General features: G+C 41.3%; 2 protein-coding genes across 2 annotated transcripts in view; one reads left to right on the top strand and one right to left on the bottom strand.

Annotated features, from left to right (window-relative positions):
* Window positions 1–234: 234 nt before the first annotated feature.
* hs3st3l (heparan sulfate (glucosamine) 3-O-sulfotransferase 3-like) lies at window positions 235–16,241 on the top strand. The gene is made up of 3 exons (XM_004569665.2): window positions 235–1,046; window positions 13,975–14,204; window positions 14,686–16,241. Exons 1-3 carry the CDS (start codon window positions 547–549, stop codon window positions 15,072–15,074), a joined length of 1,119 nt encoding a protein of 372 aa, XP_004569722.1. The 5' UTR covers window positions 235–546; the 3' UTR covers window positions 15,075–16,241.
* Window positions 16,242–16,441: 200 nt separating this feature from the next.
* The window catches only part of gsg1l2b (gsg1-like 2b), a 34,055-nt gene continuing 25,895 nt past the window's right edge, over window positions 16,442–24,601 (bottom strand). The window contains exon 5 of the mRNA XM_004569666.2: window positions 16,442–19,255. Coding sequence (XP_004569723.1) covers window positions 18,955–19,255 — 301 coding nt within the window. The 3' untranslated portion in view covers window positions 16,442–18,954. The remainder of the gene's footprint in view (window positions 19,256–24,601) is intronic.

The raw sequence follows: 24,601 nt of genomic DNA, 5'->3' as shown, positions 1-24,601 counted from the left end.
ATAATGATTACTGAACATGTGAGGTGATCTTTTTCTTTAATAACTTCTATAAGTCTTCACCAAATAAATAATACTGTAATTAAAAGAGCCCCAAGCCATAACCCCGCAATCAAAGATATCTGAGGGAAAAGAGAGAGAGAGAGAAAACTGTGGACGTGAATCCCCTTAGGATAAGCCGTGGTAGAGAGACGCAGAGTAATCCAGTGAAGTGGGGAGAGAGAGAGAGAGCGAGAGAGAGAGAGACCCGCTGCAGCGAGGCTCTGACATCAGAGCGTTATTAGTTCCCCTAGGTTGCCAGGGTGGGTGAGTAAGTGGGCGCATATCCTGGATGTCACGTAAACACTAGTTCCAGTGATTTACTGAGTTTGAGCGGCTTTATGGTTCGAAGAGTTCTCAATATGCTCCAAACACGCGACGTGAACGAGCAGGAGAGCAGCGGAGCGGACTGACAGAGACTCTCCAAGAGTTCACGGGATGTTCATGGCGTTAGGATGTGAGCTGAACTTGTGGTAGAATGGCCCATTATCACACATGGGCCTGTGAGGAATGGCAACTTTTTACCACCACCACCACTACAACCACCATCATCACCACCACCCTCCGAACACGGACCTGCGGCGGCTTTTCCACCGGCTCACCATCGCGTCCTCGCTGAGCATCCTCTGCTTTTCGTTGGTCTACTTTCTCACTGGATGCTGCGAGTCGGAACTGACAGAAAACTCTGAAATAAAGTCGCCCACGAGCGAATTCCTCGTGTCGGGGTCAGGATGGCCGTACGAGAGAAACGGAACCAGTTTTGCCAAAGAGAGTGTCACCGCAGCTGGAGAAGGCGCATTCGGCAGCGAGCATCCCGAGCTGGAGGCGAACAGCTCCGGGAAAGAGTGGACAGCCACTCGGAGGTTACCCCAGGCGCTGATTATAGGGGTTAAAAAAGGAGGCACCCGAGCACTGCTGGAGTTTCTGCGGCTCCATCCAGACATCCGCGCCCTGGGGTCTGAGCCGCACTTCTTCGACCGGCATTACGCACGGGGATTGGACTGGTACAGGTACGCGCACTTTACGCACAGAATCCAGCTCACCAGAAGTGCTGAAAGTACTTTAGTTTTTGCACGAGTTGCTCTTTGTTTTATTTTTCCTTTACAAAGTTTATCCTAAGAAGATGTGTCTTACAGAAATCTGTATTTTTTAAAAGAGAAAACCAAAATGCTACAGTGCCCTAATAATTCATGTCATTTAAATGACACAAATGATTCCAGTATTAGGTTTCTGTATTACATTCGAGAGCCAATTAGTAACCGCCAGCTTCATCTTGTGTACCCAAACACATCTACTGCTATTCCGAAGAGGTTTAGGTGACAGTCAAAGAGAATTTGCCATCTGGCTATACCAATCTGTGCATGCGTACACGTGTGTACTTGCCATACTTGCTGTGTGCGTGCATACGTGCCTGTTTGTTTGTAGGGCTGCAGAGAAAGAGAGCAGAGGCCTCCCAGACTGACTTCTCACAGAGCAGCAAAGTAATCATCTCTGGAGCCAGAGCCAGATGTTACTGTTGTCATGTGGCTCAGTTCTTGGGCTGTTTCATGACAACTCGGAAACAAACACACACACACACACACACACACACACACACACACACACACACACACACACACACACACACACACACACACACACACACACACACTCTCTCTCTCTCTCTCTCTCTCTCTTCTAGGTCCAATTCAAGTTACTTAGACCTGGTAGAGGGGACTTTGAGGGAAAAAAAGTTCCCAACAGATGCTGGATTACACATTTTTGATTTTCATTCTGCTTTTCGAACTGTGCCTACTGTAAGCCTGTGCACCCACAGACCCGCAAACTGCTCCAAATATGACAGATTAAAACTGTATCCAAATCTGGATACAGTGTTGCATGCTGTTAACCAGCTTACAGTATATTACAGGGGCTCAATAATGGCTCTCATTGGCCTGGATCTGGGAGCCTGTTTGATACGTCAGCAGCAATTTAACCTATGACTCAGAGAGATAAAGTGAGAGAAGTAATATCTGCTTCCTGGGGAGTGTTTTTACATTGATGTGATCACATGCAAAGACAGGAAAACACACCACAGCCACCATCATGTCAAAAACTGTGGGATGTAAACATAATGAGAAAATTCCACAAATCTGGAAGTACTGAGAAAGCCACAGAGGCCTCATCTGTCTGCCTACATGTCTGCTCTGTGTGAGAGTGTGTATGTGTCTGTGTGTGCCACAAGATTATGTGTATGTGACACCAGATTGTCACATCTTACCCTCAGACCAGATGGGCCTCGCTGCATGTTGGGCCACTTGACATCACTGTCAGCTCTGTCAATTGACCTCTGACTCTAGGTCACTTTACGCTGAGAGTTAATGATGTGTTCACACCACTTCATAACAAGCAGTTCACAAAGGACAAAGGACATGGACCCCTTTGTTTGTGGTTATTGAAAAAATTCTTAAATTACTATTGTCTTTATTTGTATTTTCTAATGTTGATTTAAAAAAGACTGCAGTTCAAGAAGTTATACTATATATATATATATATATATATATATATATATATATATTCCTCAGTTGTACCAGCTTTATATATATGTATAATCATGTGAACAAAAGCCTTTCTAGTCAGAGTCTGGGACCTCCTATTAGTCCTATCACTGCAAAGAGGACAGTTTAATCACACTGCTGAGCTATTTCTCACAAAACGAAAGCCAATCTATCATGAAGGTCAAAGCTGAGCTGTAGAGGAAACTTTTCGGCATCATAAGAGAAACACAGCGCTCAAAAACATTACATTTATTTGATATCTGCTGTAACACCGGGCAGCATGGTAGTGTGGAAGTTAGCCCTGTTGCCTCACAGCAAGAAGGTCCTGAGTTTGACTCCACTGTTCTGTGTGGAGTTTGCATGTTCTCTGTGTTTTATGTGTGTTCTCTCCAAGTATTCCAGCTTCCTCCCACGGTACAAAGACATGCAATTAGTCGGGTTAGGTTAACTGGTCATTCTAAATGGCCCATAAGCAAATGGTTGTCTGTCTCAATGTGTTAGCCCTGGCTGGGAGCCTAACACATAGAGTGTACCCTACTTCTTGCCCTATGGTAGCTGGGATAGGCTCCAGCCCCCCACAACCACAAGGATGGATAGATGAATTCTAACAAAGAAGTAAATATTGCCAAAAGCTTTAAAAACTTTATTTTGGGGCAAAGTGACCAAAGTTTTTTTTCAGATTTGACTGGTCTTTCATACATTTTTTTATGTGTCAGTGAAGTTAAAGCTATTATAGACAATGCTCAAAAACAAACTGAGTAAATGGGTGCATAGAAGTATTAAAGATGGCTGCCAAGTTATGAGACTTACTTCTGGAGTGACCACAAATTGCTTGCTTAGCTACTGGTCACGCAATCGTTATTATTATTATGTATTTCTTGACAATTGAAAGTAAAGTTATTCTTGTTTCTGTGCAAGTTTGAAGGAACTTAATACATAAATTACAAAATATCTTTAAAAAGGCATCCTATTTTTTTTTTTAAAACAAAATGTAGTTGATTTCGTTTTGCTTCTCTTCTATAATTTATGTGTGAGATGTAAATGCCAGAACATGACATGCAAAAACTAATTAGCATATTTTTGAGGGGGGTTAGCTTACAAGTAGTCTTATTATTGTTATTTTTTTTCCCGATTAAATACTTGAACCAAAGATGGAGTTTGTACAGGGAGTGCAGAATTATTAGGCAAGTTGTATTTTTGAGGAATAATTTTATTATTGAACAACAACCATGTTCTCAATGAACCCAAAAAACTCATTAATATCAAAGCTGAATGTTTTTGGAAGTAGTTTTTAGTTTGTTTTTAGTTTTAGCTATTTTAGGGGGATATCTGTGTGTGCAGGTGACTATTACTGTGCATAATTATTAGGCAACTTAACAAAAAACAAATATATACCCATTTCAATGATTTATTTTTACCAGTGAAACCAATATAACATCTCCACATTCACAAATATACATTTCTGACATTCAAAAACAAAACAAAAACAAATCAGCGACCAATATAGCCACCTTTCTTTGCAAGGACACTCAAAAGCCTGCCATCCATGGATTCTGTCAGTGTTTTGATCTGTTCACCATCAACATTGCGTGCAGCAGCAACCACAGCCTCCCAGACACTGTTCAGAGAGGTGTACTGTTTTCCCTCCTTGTAAATCTCACATTTGATGATGGACCACAGGTTCTCAATGGGGTTCAGATCAGGTGAACAAGGAGGCCATGTCATTAGTTTTTCTTCTTTTATACCCTTTCTTGCCAGCCACGCTGTGGAGTACTTGGACGCGTGTGATGGAGCATTGTCCTGCATGAAAATCATGTTTTTCTTGAAGGATGCAGTACCACTGCTTGAAGAAGGTGTCTTCCAGAAACTGGCAGTAGGACTGGGAGTTGAGCTTGACTCCATCCTCAACCCGAAAAGGCCCCACAAGCTCATCTTTGATGATACCAGCCCAAACCAGTACTCCACCTCCACCTTGCTGGCGTCTGAGTCGGACTGGAGCTCTCTGCCCTTTACCAATCCAGCCACGGGCCCATCCATCTGGCCCATCAAGACTCACTCTCATTTCATCAGTCCATAAAACCTTAGAAAAACCAGTCTTGAGATATTTCTTGGCCCAGTCTTGACGTTTCAGCTTGTGTGTCTTGTTCAGTGGTGGTCGTCTTTCAGCCTTTCTTACCTTGGCCATGTCTCTGAGTATTGCACACCTTGTGCTTTTGGGCACTCCAGTGATGTTGCAGCTCTGAAATATGGCCAAACTGGTGGCAAGTGGCATCTTGGCAGCTGCACGCTTGACTTTTCTCAGTTCATGGGCAGTTATTTGGCGCCTTGGTTTTTCCACACGCTCCCTGTTGACTATTTTGAATGAAACGCTTGATTGTTCGATGATCACGCTTCAGAAGCTTTGCAATTTTGAGACTGCTGCATCCCTCTGCAAGATATCTCACTATTTTTGACTTTTCTGAGCCCGTCAAGTCCTTCTTTTGACCCATTTTGCCAAAGGAAAGGAAGTTGCCTAATAATTATGCACACCTGATATAGGGTGTTGATGTCATTAGACCACACCCCTTCTCATTACAGAGATGCACATCACCTAATATGCTTAATTGGTAGTAGGCTTTCGAGCCTATACAGCTTGGAGTAAGACAACATGCATGAAGAGGATGATGTGGACAAAATACTCATTTGCCTAATAATTCTGCACTCCCTGTATAATGCAAACATACAAGCTAGCAACATGTATAAACATAAATAGCCTACTCAAAAATGCAGATTTTCAAGACAAAGCTTAGTTGTGATAACATTAAGGCTGGATAATAATTTTACTGTTTACTTTCCCTTTAAAAAAGTCTGGCTAACCTGTAGCTAGACACAGCTCTCTGTGAATGGTATTCATGGCCATTGATCAATGGTCTTTGATCAGTAGTTGTTGATCAATGATCATAGTAAAGATCAAGAAACTGACCTCACAGCCCATTGTTCCCTCAGTTGTACCAGCTTCAGTCATTAAGCAAATATGCTGTTTATAATGTTGGAGAAACCTGCAGTCAGCTGAGACTGAAGAAGTCACCTGGATGATGACAAACATTTCTCCCACTGAAAACGCCATGTGCAGACGAACAGAATCAGCCTTTTGGGAGCTAACCTGTAGGTTTGTCAGGCTGCTCATATTCTGTGCCATGTTCCAAAATATCAATAATTATAGCTTTACAATGTTTTGCAAATGAACTATAGCTTAGAGAATACAAATAAGACTCAGCATCAACTTTTGGAAATAAGACTCATGTTGTAATAAATGAGAATGAGGCATAAGGCAAAAATGCACTTTTTCTAACAGATGGTTAATGGAGGGTCAGCTTCAGTGCTTACTTTGTCAACATGACATTTTTGTGTAGATACTTTTGTTTTGTTTTTTTTTCAGTTTAAATTAAAGAGGATGAGATATAGTGTATCTTCTTTAGAATCACCCCCTCTTCCATTTGGGAGTAAAATAACATTTAGCTTCCCCAGGACTATTGAGATCAGAGTCCTTGACAAAGATCCACTAATGGCGTTGAAGCAGAGATTGGATCTGGAAGAGCGCTGCGATGGGCCCTGAGATGGACTGGAAGTTTCCTCCTTACTGTGCTGCCTGGGATCGATAGCGCTATCTCCTCGCTCTGACCTTGGGTTGACTCCAGCGTTAGAGCAGTTAGCTTTGGTCAGCTCGGCTTCTGTTACAATTAGCAGGAAGCTTTCTCCTACATTGGCATAACCACCCCCCTCCCTCCCTTTCTCGCATAGGCACACAGGGGTCATGTTACTCACAGCTTTTTTCTCTCCAAGCAACTCCGGATGAATCCATTAAAATTGCTCAGCTAGCAATTCACATTCTCCCTCATGATGCTTTCTTATTGAAAGATGGCATGACTGGCGGATGGAGAGCAAAAAAAGGAGGGGGTGAGGGGTAAAGTGGATGAGGAAGAGATAAGGCTTGGGTGAGCTGGAGGTTAAAGGGTGAAGCCAGTGTTACCGCAGCCTCACACATCTCTGCTGACCTTTGCTTCAACCCAAGGGACTGTTATCAGAGCTGGGCTCGTGTGTGTCTGCGTGTTTGTGTGTGTGTGTGTATCTTTGGGTTTGGCTATAGACATTCTGTCCTCCAGACAGCTGAGCTGGTTGTATTTCGTTCCTGAGGTACAGTGAGATTTATCAATATATTATTGATTCTGATTTACTGGCAGTAAAAAATGTGACTCTTTTAATAAAAAGCAGCTTTATGCTTTGTGGTTGGAAGCCCATGGATAGCCATAGATAGTATAGACGATGAATGTAGCTTCCATATTTGTAAAGTAAAGCCAACATATATGCGTGAAAAAACTGCACCTGTGACACTTTTTGATTGCTAAAAAAACTCCAGTTTTGCTGCAACAGTCTGTTGTAAAATGGTCCTTAGATATCTGCTCTGTGAGCTTAGTAAACACATTTCTGAGCATATCCAGTTTCACAACACTACGATGGTGAGAAGCGTGCAGCTCAGGGCTTTACAACAACCAGTGGCAGGTGTCATGGAGGCTACTACCTGTCTAGCTAGCTAGCCTAGTAGCTAGCCAGCTAACTGTATATAAAAGATAGATCATTAGTGTTTTGATTGCAGAAATGGTCGATTTCTGGAGTAAAACTGGCTGTATTTGGCTGAGAAAGTGTTATCTGTTAAGCATTCACAAGCAGTCAGGTGCAGTGCAAATAGACACGAAGGTCAAAGTCAATAATTCAAATTAGCAGAGCTGAGGCAGACAGCTGCAGTTTAAAAGTGTAAAGGAGAGATCACCCAGACTACAGCTATTATAACGTGGAGAGATGTTTAATTATTTATTTATTTATTGGTACCATGGTTGAAAAAAGTTTTTTAATACTGTAAAGTTGGGCATTTTAACATGTGATTTCATGGGAGGGGTTTATCTAACTGCTATCTGAGACAGCCTCATGTGACCACTAGAGGAGCTGCAGATTCTGGCACGTCAGTGTTAGCATCTTTTTTCAGATGTGGAGGCAGCCTCTTTGTTCCGGACACACCAACTTACCTTGGCATAAATCTACAAGTTCCTGAAAATTGATTAAAAAAACACCCAAAAAACTTTTATTAAGTTCTTGGAGCAGTGTGAAATCCTAAAGTTCTGCTTTATTTGTAGTTACTTTAAGTTTAGTCTTCAGCGGTGAATGTTAGATTCTTCCTGAGCCTCACAGATAATTTATTTTTCACTACCTCGACTTGAAATTTATGCTTAGGATCAAATAAGCCAATAACATTTTAAGATATTTAAAGGCATAAATCTTTATGTATTTTTTTGTATTTAAATAAGACCAATTTCACTGAAACCTTTTTAAAACATAAAACTATTTGTTGAAATTTATTCCATAAATAAATAAATAAAAAATAATGTTTTAATGCTCCATTATTTTACTTTCCCCCCCAAATTGGTATTTTTTTTTCACCAGCACTGATATCAGGGGTTTGATTTCATAGTAAGCTGTTAAAACTACACTGACTGAGAGGTTTTCTAATGCTGTGGGAGACCTACTGGGACTTTTAATTGCAATCCAGGATCAGCTGCTCTGATGGCACCGGTGCATTTGCAATTAATCCTGAACTCGTTAAGGGATGCTTTTAAATTCATACCAATACACTGCTGAGTTTTTCTTGCAATGACACAACACATGGTGTTACTTTTGTTTTTTGTGTATGTGTAATAGAAAATAATTATCATGTAAATAACACAAGAACAGTTGCCTAAACATTTGATGTCCAGCAGGAGTTAGAGAGAAACATGAAACCGAAATTTTTAGATGAATCTGATCTGATTTATTGATATTCTTTGGTGATATTCCACACACACACACACACACACACACACACACACACACACACACACACACACACACACACACACACACACACACATTTGTGCGCACATGTGTGTGTATAATTTTGATAAGTTGTTATGAAACAACACACTAAAGTATGAAGTAATTAAAGCTATACTTGATTTTGGTGGCTTTGTGTAACTGGGGTTCAGGTGTGATCTCTCTGTTCCTCGTACTGTACAGGAGGTAATCACCATAAGGCCTAGACGGGTGGGGCGATCTGGCTCTCATTAGGGCACTCCCCCGGGGTTTGGAAAGCAAAGGCTGGGGGTGGTCTGGGGCCCCTCTATGATGGATGTCTCCTGGAAGTGGACAGGGCACATCCACAATAGACCGACCACTTAATGGTCCCCCATACAGAGGAAATGGATGAATGGTCCCTCAAAAACACAGTCATGCATATGTACAAACACAAAAATACACACCCAAATCTCATATTTGACTCATAAGCAGGCAGCCAGGTGTGTATAATGAATTCCGCCAATATGTTGCTGCTCTTTAAATGGCTATTGTTTCCTCCTTGGATCAAACATCAAAGATTAACAGACCACTTTTTCATTCTTTGATCCAGCACACCCTCAAATCCTCAGATTCTTTGCTGCATATTTCCTGCTATACATGATGAAGAATGCAATTGCTTCACATTTATTAACACACACACATCACATGAAACAGTATGCTACTGATGAGCCTCTAGAGGGTCCTGGCTCCTTTAGTCTCCACCTGCTTCTCTTGGTCCCAGCTGAGGCTCAACGCTGCATTACCAGTTGTACTCCATCCCTTTACATTCACACCAGCACCCCCTCACTTCCCACCCCATCATAACATTCACCCCAGGTCATGTCATCCCTACTGTCACTGGCTAAGCACCATTCGCACCCACCTATACGTGGTAACCCCTAAGCCCCTACAGGATCAGCAGCCATTGGCCTTGGCTGGCCTGAAGTAATTCACCAGGGAGGTGTGCAGAAATATTGGAAATCAGGAGACAAAAGAGGGATTCCTCAAAGGAAAAGGGGCTCATTGTAAGGGGCTGGATAATCCACGTGTTCATCTTCCTGGATGTTTGATCTCGCGCTCAGGAGAAAATGAGCAATGAGCGGTAAAAGGATGCAGCTAAAACAGGAGCTTCAAAACTGCTAATTTATTAAGCTTTGTTGGGGGGTGGGGGGCATTTTCTCTGTAACACATGGTGTCTCCAGGCACTTCTATTTGCCTGCCAGTGAACACAAGAGGTTAATACTACTAATGTGGGGACAGACCATAAAAAGATACCACTTTGTGTCACTGTACAAAAGTAATGCCATCATAACATGTTAATGTTGGCATTACTCTGGGAACGTTTGTGATGCAGTATTCCTATTTATTCACCAGTTGGTGACCCTCCGAGGCTGTTTATTTGGTCTACTTTGGGTTTTGGTCACGCACTTTAGTGAAGTTCAGGTTACTTAAGTTATACTTAATTGGGAATAATATTTCTTCACATAATGTTCTTCACGAATAGTCATGCAGAACTACATGTAAAAAGCGGACTTTTTAAAAATACACTTGTAATATTTAATTTAGTTTGTTACTGTTGTTACTGTCTTGGAGGAACTGTGACCACATCATTTCCTTCTGATTACTCATTTATTTTTCATACCAATAACAAGTAAATATAAAACACCACACACTATTTTTTCCTAGCAAAATTACTCTTTTTTGATCCTGCCCCGTCAGCACCACTTCAACCAGTGACATTGTTTCTGATCTGGATGAAATGTTGCATACCTTTATTCTTATACCTCCAAGAGCACAAAGTTCCCTATGCCAAAAGTACGATGAAGCCATATTTAGTTATCAGAAAAAACTAATGGCTATTTTGTCAATCAATTAGTGTGTCTTTGCTAACCTCATAGCAGAAGCATATTTGGAATACATCTTATCTTTTGATGGTGCTCTTAGGAGCAGTAATTAGCTCTTTGTGCTTAGGTAATGGTATGGGGCTCTTGGCTCTCAGGCTATTCACAGACAGATTGCTAATGGAGGTGCGTTTGTATCCACTCCCATCATTCCTTCATCAGTCACCCACCCCTTTCATTTAAAACACTCTAGCAAATGCTCTGGCTCACACACACACACACACACACACACACACACACACACACACACACACACACACACACACACACACACACACACGATCTTTTAAAGGGTCTGGTAAAAATCCACTACACCCACCATTTATGTCTTCAGAGCATTTGTGTGTGTGTGTGTGTGTGTGTGTAGGATGTTTCTTTTTTAAATGTGTCTTTTTCTGTGTGTGTTAGACTGTGAGAAATTGGTCCACAGGGAGACCAGAAGCATGACAGCAAATGCTTGACTAATGAGTGAATAATGAGTGTATGTTTGTGTTTTGCAGAATGTGTGTGCGTGTGTGTGTGTGTGTGTTTATGGGGCCATGTAACAGACTGTACGGCTCCTCCTGTCTAGGGTATTGGAGTTAAAAGGGAAGTCTTCAGGCTAAGTGGTGGTGAGCACTGCCTCACACTGATCAGATCAAATGAAATCGCTCTGAGTGTGTTTGTGAAACTCCTAGAAGTAGGGCCGTGTGGTGGGTAGTAGGTGGATGTATTGACAGGTTGCAGGTGCGACTGAAGCCTGACTGAGCTGACAGGTAGAACATCAATTGATCAGCAGTGTTTCTCTTTCTCTTTATCCTCTTTTTGTAAAAAAGTATCTTCTTCTTATTATTAAGGTGTCATTTATGAGAACATTTTTATTGATTCTGTTTTCTGATACAGCCTTTAAATAGGAGTTTGCATCTCACTCACACACACACACACACACACACACACACACACACACACACACACACACACACACACACACACACACACACACACACAGTGGGAACAAAGAACTCCTTTTTAATAGGTACAAACGTCAGAAGCAGAAAATTACGACCAGTTTCCAAAAGTTCTGTGGAGCATTTTAGTTTTTCTGAATACCATCACTAAACAGGTTTATAGTGTTAGTGACATTTATGACATGACATGAATCTGGTGTATGTAGCAAAGCATTTAAAAGCAGCCAGTGATCCTATATGCCTAAATTATATAGCACATAATAGCATTGTGGATATTACAGTTTTTTACAGACGCTAGGACACATTTCTCAATACTTAGGTCACGTTTGCAAAACTCCTCACACAGTGAGCACAACAGAAGTCTATGTGGGCTAAACTGAGGACCAGTTATCATTGTTTTGGCACAAAATGCATTCAATGACTACATCTCTCAAATTTCATGAATTATCTTCTCACTCAGACACAACAACTGCCAAAAATCTTTGTACGTACAGGACATTTTGCATGTGCTTACATACTGTTTTCAAAACTGTTAAACTTATGGCCAAAACAATAACACAATGCAAAACTTAAAAAGACAGCAAAATCCAACAGCAATATTTTATTGAAACATATTTTAAATCTAAAAATGCAGTTTAACCAGCCACAGCTGATTCTCATTGTAGATGAACATCTACACAAGTGTTACTCCTTCAATTTTTCAACTCCTTCAATTCTGGCAGCCAGAAGATTCTTTCCTAGGTGTATTGCCCTAGATGACATGAGATGTGATGTGGATGAGAACCTGTGGCCAAATGGAGAAGACCGAGTAGATTAGCATTACTATTGTATGTGTATCAGTGGATGGTGTGTATACAAATTCTTGTATTTTGGGATTACTTAGTGCAAAAAAATAAAAATACATAAACAAATATTAACGAATTCTGCATGATGTCTGATTCATTCCAGTAACATACATTGAAATTATAAACAGAGATGTGTCCTTGTTTTACACAAGAAAACACTGTGTAATGCTACATGTTGTTAGTGTTTTTTAGGTCATTGTTTTGTGGGTGACAAAGTGTGTTTGTCGGCTGTCAACCTTTGCTAGTGTTCTGGAAGAATGAGTTTATTTGAGACCTGAATGAAGTGTTTTGGTAGTTGTAGTGCATTTTGAATGTGAAATGAACTGCTTTGCCAGGCTGACGGTCAGTTAGGAGGATTGTGTGAAGTGTTTTGCAAAAGTGACCTAAGTATTGTGAAATGTGTCCTAGCGTCTGTAAAAAAACTGTAGTAGCAGTCAAATTATGAACATAATTCTTCATTCTGAATCTCAACTAAAGCTACAAGAAAAGTTTTGTTAAGAGAATACAGAATCCTAATTTAAGGTGATATACAGTAGGATTAGCCATAACAACTTCCCATCTTTATTTATTATTTATTTCTATTTATTTATTATTATTTATCTATTTTTTTTATTATTACTTCTAATAAATCTGTTTCTATTGTTTGCATTTTTATTCTTGGATTCTTCTTGAGTAGCTTTGCATCATCATTTCAAAAATTATCCAAATTTACTGAATACTGGCCCTTTGTGCAGTCTCTTAGTTCATCCCTTATCTGAAACAAGCCTTTTTAGCTTTAAAACAGCTTTTGTCTGATTGGCTGTTCTATTTCTCAAAGGTGCCCAAAATAACTAACTGAATAATTGATAATGGAAATAAAAACACATAAAAAGGTTAAATCATTTTTATCTTTGCCAAATTTGTTGTGATGTTTTTATCATGGAAACTGGCTGTCAGTCATCTTACTGCTAAATGAGACCATTTAAGGTCTACTAATATTCAGTATCATCAAATATAGAGAGGCTGTCTTTACATTTCATGCGAAGATTAAATTATAACAGGACACCTTGTCCATTGGGGTCTTTTTGGAAACAAATGAGGTTTTCCTAAATACGCTGAAACCCTGTGTTTGCCTTAACTACCTATTTAGAATCAGCTCTTTAGCTTACAACGTAACACCAGCTGAAATGCTGATTCAGAGCTGCTTATGATCGTTCCACTGTGGCTGCTTGTGTTTGGTCAGCCAGTCAGGTGTGTGGCAGGTGTGTTAGCAGATGTCCCTGAATCCCCAGACAGTCCTTTGGGGCCTCTGGAGTCTTTTATCTCTAAATGAGTCCCATCTGCTGGGCTTCTGCTGCGGAGGTGGAGGTGAACAGAGTGAGGTGCATTCAAGGAAATCTGTTTTACGTACCTGCCTCTTTGTCTGGTTCACAGAAGAAATCTTGCTCGGACACTCTGATGCGATGTGTGTCAAAATGATTAATAGGGTCATATGAGGGAATGTGTAGAGACCTTTGTGATTACTGTACTGATTTTCAAGAAAATACCTATATGTACCCATATGTGCAGATACATGTTTTCAGGATATAATTTCAAATGCTGAACTAGTCATTTAAAACCTTTATTTTTACTCTTTAAATAGTCACATGTTAGACAAAATCTCACATGGTGGATAATGAAGAAAATGTACTAACATTAAAAACATCGATCCATCATTTTTCCAGTGGAGTAATTCCTCCATATACACGCATTTCATACCAGCCTCAATCTTTTGCAAGGATTTATGTTTCTGACTTGTGTAAATTCATCTGCTTACTTTCATGTGCAGAAGTATAATGCCCAAAGCCCTGGATGGCCAGATTGTTATGGAGAAGACGCCTCGTTACTTTGTTACCGTGGAAACACCAGCGCGAGTCCATGCCATGTCTAAAGATGTGAAGCTGATCGTAGTTGTCCGTGACCCTGTGACCCGAGCCATATCTGACTACACACAGATCATCTCCAAGACCCCAAACATCCCCGCCTTTGAGAGTCTAGCCTTCAAGAACCAAACCACAGGTACAGATACAACTAAATGCGAGGATTTGATTGTACTTCTCATGAAGATGTTTTCATTTTTTTCTATTATGGGTTTTTTTTTTCAGTTTGCCCAGTCAGCTATGCATAGCATCTCTAACTTTATGAGTCAGAGATTAGTTTAATTTCCAGACAGCTCCACTATCTGTAGGCATTTGCAAATGCTGCCACAAGCTGCATTTAATAGTTGTATCAATTAGCATTTATTTACACCTGCCAAAGTGTTTTACATCCAACATTTTGACAATGAGAAGTTTCCTGTTTCCTTACTAGGAGCTTGGGATGCTTGGTGTTTACAAGATATCAGCATTCATCTTGGTTCTAGTGATATAGATGATTGGTGTGGGGTCAAAAAGTGAACACAGTGGGCGAAATCCTCATCATCTGACCATCCTTATCTAGGAGTAAAGATGACATAAATCACATGCATTGCTCTCTCTGCCTCCCGTGCCTTTGTCTCTAGGTCAGATCGACTCTCTGTGGAGCCCGCTGTGGATCGGTCTGTATGCCCAACACATGGAGCGTTGGCTGGCCTGGTTCCCCAGAAATCAGATCCATCTGGTCAGCGGGGAAAGGCTCATCTCAGACCCAGCCGGGGAACTGGGCAAAGTCCAGGACTTTCTGGGCCTCCAGAGGATTGTCACAGACAAGCACTTCTACTTCAACAAAACTAAAGGCTTCCCGTGCCTCAAGAAGCCGGAGGGAAGTAGTAAACCGCACTGCCTGGGCAAGACAAAAGGGAGGACGCACGCCTCCATCAACCCAGAGGCGATTCAGAGACTGAGGGATTTCTACAAGCCTCACAACCAGCGCTTCTATCAGATGGCAGGACAGGATTTTGGATGGCAGTGACCCTTTGACGGGGTGGAATTTGGGGCTTTTTGTTGGCACTGTTTTGAATAGACGCCTGTGTTAACATGCCATCTGATTGAGACAAATGCAGCGACTCAGAGTGCAGAAGAGAGAGCCAGTTATCTGCTTATGACCAGCCAAGCAGCATTGCAGAGACTTTGTTAATAAAAACCCTGTGTCAATCCATTCAACTCTACCAATCAATCACCTTATGTTTGAAAGACAGCCGTGTCTTTTTCTATACGACAGATTGCTCAAAGTGGTTAACATTTATGTGTAAAGGTGGTCATGAGAATGTGGTTGCTGTAAGTTGTGGCTGTATAATTGTAGAACAGTGAAAACACCGTAGCTTTTAGTGTCTCTGCAGTTTAATCCCGGTGCTCAGTAGACTGTACAAGGAACTCAAGATCTGATGCATTTTCACCCTCCTCAATTTCCATAACTTTCTCTTTCGACCTGTTTGTTTTCTAATCTTGCTGGTTAAGAATTTAAGAGCAATCAGTGCCTACATGTTGAGCACCATCCTCCAAGCATTGTTTCTGAAATAAAGTGGGATGAATCTTTCATGCGGCGAGCAGCAGAAGGGTGAGCAAGAGAATCTTTGTATGAGCTCAGATTTGACTGAGTGGTTTTGTATTCTTGAATAATGAATGCGGATAAATGGATGTAGGGGAAGCGGTGTGGATCACTTGCCGCTTGGCACATTTATGTGAAGGATTTAAGTTGGTATCCCGCTGCAAAACCAGCATCCTGTGCTGCACCTTGAACAAGGTAAAGGGAACCACTGGAGGACAACAGAAACAAGACAAGTTAAATGAATGCAGAGGTTCGACCCGCCGATGAGCCATTTCAGTGGACTTTGATGTACGAAGCTTTTCCGCTTCTGCTTACAGGGTTGTCAGTTTTCAGTTTGCATGTATTTGCACTTGTATGAAAGCATAAAAAAGACACCTATTTTTCAGCAAAGATTTCTTTCCCACAGCTCTTCTTGCTCATTGTTTTCTGTTGCTATAAGCTCTTACTGAGCTCGGATGACAAATGATTGAATTTCTATTGAATGGCATTAGTGCAATTGCTTTGCAAATGTAAAGGCTGCAGATTGCCTCGGTGGTAAGATTCAAAAAGTCTGGTGGTATCTGTAATAAAGTGAAACAATACTTTAATGTCTGAACACTCACGAGTGTGGTTACTGAGATGGACTACAAGGGTGACTGAGTTCAATCTTTTGATTAAAAAACATATTTATGTATGCGTGTGTATGGGGGTGCGTTGGCTCACCAATTTCTGCTAATTTCAAAGTTAGGCAACACCGCCATCTTGTGGTGAAAGCAAGGAACTGTGGGGTTGAAGCCCAGCAGAAAATATGATAAAAACAACTTCTTTATTATCACATATGCTCCTTGATTGCCTCAAATTAAATCTTTTCATAAAAACGTATTATTCATATTAACATATTAAGCTTAAAACAATTATCCACAAAAAAGCAACTAATGAACACTGCACAAAAAATGCCACTGTAAATAAGTCATGACATACTCGTAAAAACACAACAATCCATGCTTCAGCGTATACTGCAACCCAGGAGAGTCAAAGATAATTTAAACTCAAGAAGAATAAGCTGTCAAGTCATCTACGTTTACATTTCACTTTAAACTGAACAAATAAATAAGGTACGCAAAGATATACTTTGAAATGCACTTAAATGACAGTAAGTAGCAACAATCCCAGTGTGTCAATACAAGAAAAACACCCCCATCATCAAGTAAATATTAACACAGAGAGCTTCAAAAGACGCGCGGTTCTCTCGCTGATGGGTTTTGGCAGTTTGCACAGACAGATACATGTTTCCTCTAAAGCAGTCACTTTTTCAGAGAAACACCACTGCCCTTATTCATATGTTGTGAGCACAGAGCATGCTGCGTGAGTGGAGGCATGCTACTGGAAGTAAAGGCACTCAGCGTGGCCTGCAGGCATCCTCCACCCCCAGAACCTTCTTGCTATACACCTTAAAATCATCTTTTGTTTCCATGTGTTAGACAGAGCAATGCTGCTACAGTTCCTCGATCGTGGTCGTACTTCTCGGTTCTAAAGACCTAATGCAGTGTGTTTGATGCCACTAAATCCCATTTGGTTTACATGATTGGTTAGGTGTGAGGCAGTGTATCAATATATGGATACTGTCGGTCCAGCAATGTCTATTTACAGCTGAGTGAGTCATGGACACACGCAGCTTTAGCAACTTTGTACACCTTCATCAATAGTTAAACTTTAAAATTCAGCAACCCAAGACTCTTTACGCCTCACTGAACTAATTGGAGATGTTGAAGAAGCGATCAGATCACTGTCCTTTCTATGGAGCTTTTCTCTTGGCTTTTGTTAGGTTCCTCAGCTTCACCTATTCTCATTTATGCTAACGGCCACCATGGGGTGACTCCTACATGGAAAATAAGAACGACTGAAGAGTGGCCTCTGTACAGCCAATAAGAAAAATGTATCCTATTTCTCAGATGATTTACAACTAGAGCAAACATTTCTGTAATGTTGCTAGTTTCAATAGATGATGATATTTATATGCTTTGGTGCACAGCTAACCTTCATCCAGTGTCTTCAGGTTCTCATCAGATCTGAACCATGCTTGTTACGCCCCCTGATGGAGACGGCCGGAACACTTAGGATTTCAAAACATTATGATGGGTATGTCTATCTTTTATGAACGGGGAAGAACCACTGTGGTGGGCTCAGCGACTAGAAGTACTAGACATGGAAGAAGCTACATGTACCATTTGAGCATCGGTGTATGCAGAAGTATCCCAGTTATGTTTTGTATATGTTTTGGTTTCAGAAATCTGGATAAGGCTATAACCCAGTTTTAACGGGACAGCTATGTAGGTTATAGGAGGCTTGATTAGCTTTAAACAGTTGGCCTGAACCAACTGGGTCCCCGTAGAGTCTTTTATATATCATGTTCTGACTTTTATCAGAATCAGGATAAGTTTCCAAATCAAATTTCCATGTACATTTGATGAGTTCTGAGGTAATAAACAATCACTGTAATCACTGAGATCATTGCTGAGGAGACGGCAAACCTTCATTTTGAATTTTACAGTAGTGTAATTAGCTTCAATGGAACATTTACTGTATATTGACAGTATATTTGTTGATATGCTGTGCCACAGCAGATCAGGTTTGACCATCATTTAAATGGTGAAAAGCTTATTTTTCAGATCTTTTTGTTGTTTTGTCACTACACAAATATACAGAATAAGTTCCGAGTAAATACCTTCCCTGCTTTTTGTGAAGGGCTAAATTATTTTCTAACAAAAGATGATATGATGATCTGAAAATGCAAGTTAGTTTTTTTTAATTGACTTTTTATTCAAAGTAAGGTAAATAGTCTTCCTGCTAATAACAATAATTGTTGTAACCTTGCTAATGACGCATGAATATAAAACTAAAACTGGATTTTTTTAAGGATGTGTAAAAAACCCCCAAACCTTTAAATCTTCTGCCTTAAATATGAAGTTATTATGCTGAAAATATGTAATATCCTGCTGTGCTTTTATGGTTTTGGGTTCATGGCTGTCATCACCCGTCAGCAAGTATCTGTTGAACACAGTGAAAAACCTGAAATTAAACATCCTGTTGTAGTTCTCAGGAATGGTGAAGACCAAACAAGAGTTATGTTTATCAGGTGACCAGAAATATGCTTCCAAATTAGTGCTGTGATTTACGATGCTAAATGTTGAACATTTTGGCTAATCACTTAAAATCCCCAGAGGTCTCAATCATGATCTCATTATCCTTAAAGTATTTACATCCTTGTAAGACACTGGACATGACAGTGACAGAATCATGTTTCAAAATGCTACACGCTGCTTGTCTAGCAGTATTCCTCTCCCTGTGGATCTGGCAGGTCATTGAGGTCTAAGAAGATGGAGGTGTTGGACAGCTTGCGTCCATCTGACGACAGGTCGAGCAGTTCCTCGGCAGTGCTCGGCACAGAGCTGATGTACATGTCCCACACCTGCTCCGGAGAGTCCAGCTCCAACAGCTTCTGCTTGATCTTCAGGTTCTTCTCAATGTTCCTGCGCTTGTGCTTGAACTCCAGGATGGTTTTGGTGTAGCGGTTGATGGTGGTGACTGAGGATGCCATGCAGGCCGTGAAGGAGCTCCATGCCAAACTAAGGAAAGAAACGAAAACACCATGAACTCCTTCATTTGCTCCATATTCAACACCCTTTGTTCAGTTTTCTATCCTTTACAGAACCTGAGCTAATCCTTTGATATACTAACATTTAAATCGTGGCCACTCCCAATAAAAATGTCACATTCTTCAACTCTGGCACCTCCACCTCCTTACTTTAACCTCTTAAGCCCCAAGCCTACCTTTTGCCCCCGTATCAGGGGGCGTTGGGGCTTAAGAGGTTAAATACTGATAGCAGACTAGGTATGACAAATGCATCCTCAAGTGAAAGCATTCATAGAAACATGAAAATATGATTTTGAAAACTTTATCTTGATAGAAAGTCTCTTTTATTTAATGATCAAAACACAAAAAGCCTCTTTCCTCCAAAATTCAGACTACTGAAAACAGGTTGTCATATTATTTTGATATCTTGGGAAAACAGTTACTTTGTGACAACATAAAATACTGTCAAGGTAATTTTTTTTGTCACGATCAAGTAATAATAATTATTTGACAAGTAAACAAAGGGGTTGCTTTGATTAGGGATCAGAAGACAAACAATAGCTAAAAAAAATATACATGCCTGTTTAGATAAGTTATCAATTTTACAGCAGCATATTACACGTGTGCACCATTGTTTAAAAATTGCTATTCACACATTTATAGACTAAGACAATCTAAATCTGTTTTAATGACAGCACACTGTGAACTTTTTAGCATAACGAATGGGTTTTCTGGTACAGAGAGGTGAGTCAGTAAGAGAAAACATTGCATATACAACAATGGCTACCTCACAAAAACCATGTTTATAGATACGGACTAAATACAAGGAGGGAAGGGCAATCAGGAACAGGTGACTTTAAAGGTGCAGTATGTACAATCTCACCAGTAGACGGACTGGTGCTTATATCGCACTTTTCTACTTTAAGCGCTTCACACAACTTGCCTCATTCACCCCGTCACACCCCGTCACACGAACACTTTTCTATGTTTTTCCTATGCAGGTGCCTTTTTATCAAACATTCACAGTCTGAATGGATGCATCAGAGAGCAACTTCAGGTTAGCATTTTTAGCGCTGGAACAGACAGGGATCAAACCAACAACCTTCTAATTAGTAGGTGTGCTACGCTACTGCCTTAGCTACAGCCACCCCAATAGATGTCAAAAGACTGCAGACTGCAGTCGACTGAATCTTGTTCATAAATCTCAGCTACACTGGCCACTGTAGGACAAAAAACTCTGTAGGACTGCTGGTCATCTGCAGTAAGTGTAGGGTGTCATTCTACTGTTTAGCTCAGCTGTCTGGCACACTAGCTGGCACAATATTAGCTTAAAACCAGCTGCTGTTGTTAGATTTGTATTGTTGATTGTCATTTATGCTTAGAAATATTTACTTATATATGCTTAGAGTTTTGTAATTAGTTGTAGATTGGTAGAGGTTTTGATCCTTGATAGTCTGCAAACTTTGTGTGTATTAGACAGCACTTTGGGAGCATGAGAGGTCATACCGTGTCTTATTGTTTTATGGTAGGATTAACGTAGCTACGTCTGTTCTAGTCTAGGTGCTCTTTGTTTAGATGAACTGCAGGACTTCCTCACCGTGTTATCTAGGATGAACCATCTAGGGTGAGGGGGAGGCTACCCTCTTCCTGACCAAGAATGTTTGACCCTTTGATCAGCAGTCCACACACACACACACACACACACACACACACACACACACACACACACACACACACACACACACACACACACAGGCAAGGTACTCTTTGTTTGTATGTAGACGTCGTATGTTAATGAACCTATGCATATTCATGTAACCTCAATAAAAGGACAGTGTATGGGAGAACGGACGAGAGCTACTGGGGTCAAGCGAAGGAACGGTGCCTGTCCGGTTCTCTCCCGTGCACGAGTAACATGAAGAACTTTGCCTATTTGTGTCTTGCTTAGCAGTGTAATTATATTGTCTTCAACGTTCCAGCGGATGGGTTCAAGCTACAAACCTAACATTAATTGGTCCTTCGATGCCGGATCCCTGGGATCGCATTCACCGAGGGGGGGGAGGCACGCTGAAAGACTGACGTCAGCCAGGAAGTTCCTGTGGATTCGCTGTCTGTCTTTCTCCTCGATGAATGGCGATCGGCGGGATTCAGGCTGATATTACACGCTAAGCAACGCCAAGTAAGTTTAAAGAGGCCGACTCTATAACCGTGTCGTTGTGCAGTCTCCGCCATTTTGTGAGGCGTTGAGAAGTTCGCTGCTTTGTGGAGCGATAACTGGGTTAGTGTCCCGAAAAAGAAGTTTTGGTTAAATCGCCCAAGGGTCCCAAGCGTCCGGTGAGTGTCCGGTTTTGAAATCGCCCTGGGTGTGTGTCCCGAGCGTCCCTTCATTGGGTTTTGTCGCGCGAGTGGGTGAGCGTCCCACAGCTGGGTCAGGGTCCCGAGCGGTCCGGTGTGAGTCCGGAGTAGGCCTATTTTGTGTTGTTGTCATTGTTGTCGTCGTCGTCGTTTTTGTTGTTGTTGTTGTGTGAGTGTGTGCGGAGCAGAACACGTGGTCTGTGACACCGACTGTTGTTGTTATCATGGGTTTCTAAGCAACCAAGAGTGAGTTGGAGGGAGACAGACGTTTGTGCTGGACTTTGCTCCTGGCAGCTGACACAAAATGTTTATTCTTTAGCTTGCCCTGATCGACAACAGCCTGTGTGCCAGACCATAGACGTAATTGAGGTGGATAGTTGTTAAAAGTAACCTACATTAAACTTGTGGTTGCTTAAATTCAGTACAATGACATGTGAGGAGAAGTGATATAGGTAAATATTTAAACTCATGAAGTGCATAGAGGCACTTGACCTGTGTGAAAGACTGTCGTCTTGTTATGAGCCATTGTTGAGATATAGAGCACATCTGTGAAAACAACTAATATGCTCAACCCTGTATGAAACATCTAAAAGTACATGATGGAGAAGCTGAATTGAATATGAAAGTGTAAGACTTTGCCACTGTGGGCAGAGCATGCAACTACTGTGTGATGTCGCGTTGCAGTTTTGTTTTTGTTTTTTGAGCTGATGAGCAAGCTACACATTATCAGATCAAGAGCTGTCTGAGAACTACTCAAAGAGAGGGAAACAGAGAGTGTGCAGCGTTTCCATGAGCAGTTTTTCTGCACCTTGACTCGTGTGTGTGTGTGTAGCATCAGCATCATGTTTTTGTTTATTTGTTTTGTTGGATTAAAAATAATTAAATAAACTGGTGATCATGCTTATGGATCACCATGGCACATATCTCCAGCCATATGGTTTATTTATGCAGATGAAAAAGTGAGTGTGAATGTGTCTGACATCACAGTGTTTTTGTGCGCTGTGTAAAAGTAATTGCCTTTGATTGTGAGTGAGAGCGGTGATTCTGCAGGTCACCAGCTATTGTAACGAAAAAAAAAAGAGTGAAAAAGAAAAATCATAGGAAAAAGGTTTTGTGTTGATCAGCCAAAAACAACTACAATTTCATTTTCTGCTTTTAAGAAAAGACTGTTCACAAAAACACACACAGAGAGAGATGTGTGTTGATTAAGCAGTGATGATAATAATGAAATGTCTTAGTTTGTCACTTTCAGGTGAAAAGCAGACCTGAATCAATTTTCCACATGCAGCGGTCGGAAGAAAGTTATAGTTTAACATCATTGGAAACATGCAGGCCAAGTTTCTGGCTGACTTATTTACAGTGCCATGTGTTTCTCAACCTCACAAGCGAGCTCACTCCTCCCTGAAGATAAGGAATGCAGCTCCATGATAAAGAGACAGCAGCAAGTCCTGAGCACAAAAAGTCCCAGCAAAGCAGCAGCAATGTGGATAAACAGCAGCAGAAGAAGAAAGCAAACCCATCTTCCTGTCTGATTGGTTGAATTTCACGGAGGGGCGAGCAAGATGGCAGCGTGAAGAGGAGTTTTTGTTTGAGTTCTCAGCACGAGACACTTATTTGACGTCTTTCTGGCCTTCGGGACTTTTTTGGAGATCAGCGCGCTAAACTTGCTGGATCTGAGGCCAGGGTCTGCGGCGGCAGCATGTTGAAATGCTCAAAAAGGACTGAGTGACTCGGGCAAGCCACATGCGGCTAGCGACATGAAAGAAATGGACCCCTCCAACAATGTTTTTTATTATTGTTGCAGTGATTTATGTGATTAGCCGTTTATTTACAAATATTAAACCTATGCAAGTGGTGCATCCATGTTCAGATGAGGCTTTGATGGCCTATAAGTAAAGTTCACTGAACTAAAGAATGTGGTTTGATGATTGTTGACATGCTCTCCAAATAGAAGTTTTTCTTCTTAGCAAGGAAATACAGGTGCAGCAGTAATCTCCTGAGAAATCTTCAGAGGCCCAGTGAGAAGCGTGAACCATTCCAGGCATAGCTGACAGCCAGGCAGTGGTTGAGGTCAAAGGTCAAGCTGGTTGGGGCCCATCATGAAATCAGACCTTGGAGCCACAGCAAGGACCATGAAACTGCCTGCAAAATAGAGGAGAGGATCGTCCACAAGATGGGAGAGAGGCTTCAGGAGGATCAGAGATCATCTTCAGCACAGCAGACATCACACAGAGAGCTGTGCTACTAAGCTTCCAGGAAATCAAGAGGAGACTTCCCACAGCAAGATTTTAAATAAAATGAAAGATTCAATATTGACGCTGAGGAAGACGACTAAGGTGTACGACGTGCTCTGCCTTAAACCTTCAGCAGCGTTGGAACATGAAAACTCGTGGGATGAGGGGAGCGTGCCAAGCTCCATCGACAGCGCAGAAGGAGTTCGAGGATGACATCATGATTCTGTGAAAGCACAGGAACCAGAAGCTATGGTGGTGATGACAGCAGTTTCCTATGAACATCACCTAATGCTGTGCCACTATACTGTGCATACGATGACACTCTGAAGGCTGCTGGGATCATAACAGCAGTAAGATGACGGAACCCAGCACCCTTTCCACAGAGAGCTTTTTCTGCAGAGCGTGGACAATTAAGGAGTCATAAATATCCCCCTCACAAGACGAAGGTCTGAAGTCAGGTGATGGGGGCTGGTAAGAGGCCATAAAACTAGAGTGCTGAGAGGTCTGCAGCTTGGAAATAGCTGAGACCCATGTTGACGAACCACAAAACCAACTAGTATGTTTGAATGTCTATTCTACATACATTTGGACTCTGGTCCTATGGACAGTGATGGAAACAACTGGAAGAGACATTCATGACGCCCTGCAGAGCTTAAACCACTCTGCAGAAAGACATGTGATGTGCACACCCGGAGGAAGCACCACCAAGTTGAGATGTTTTTCAAAATGTTACTTTTTTAGTTTCACTA

This window comes from Maylandia zebra, linkage group LG8 (assembly GCF_041146795.1).
Source record: "Maylandia zebra isolate NMK-2024a linkage group LG8, Mzebra_GT3a, whole genome shotgun sequence".
Classification (NCBI taxonomy): Eukaryota; Metazoa; Chordata; class Actinopteri; order Cichliformes; family Cichlidae; genus Maylandia; species Maylandia zebra.
This window is presented reverse-complemented; position numbering and strand designations above follow the sequence as displayed.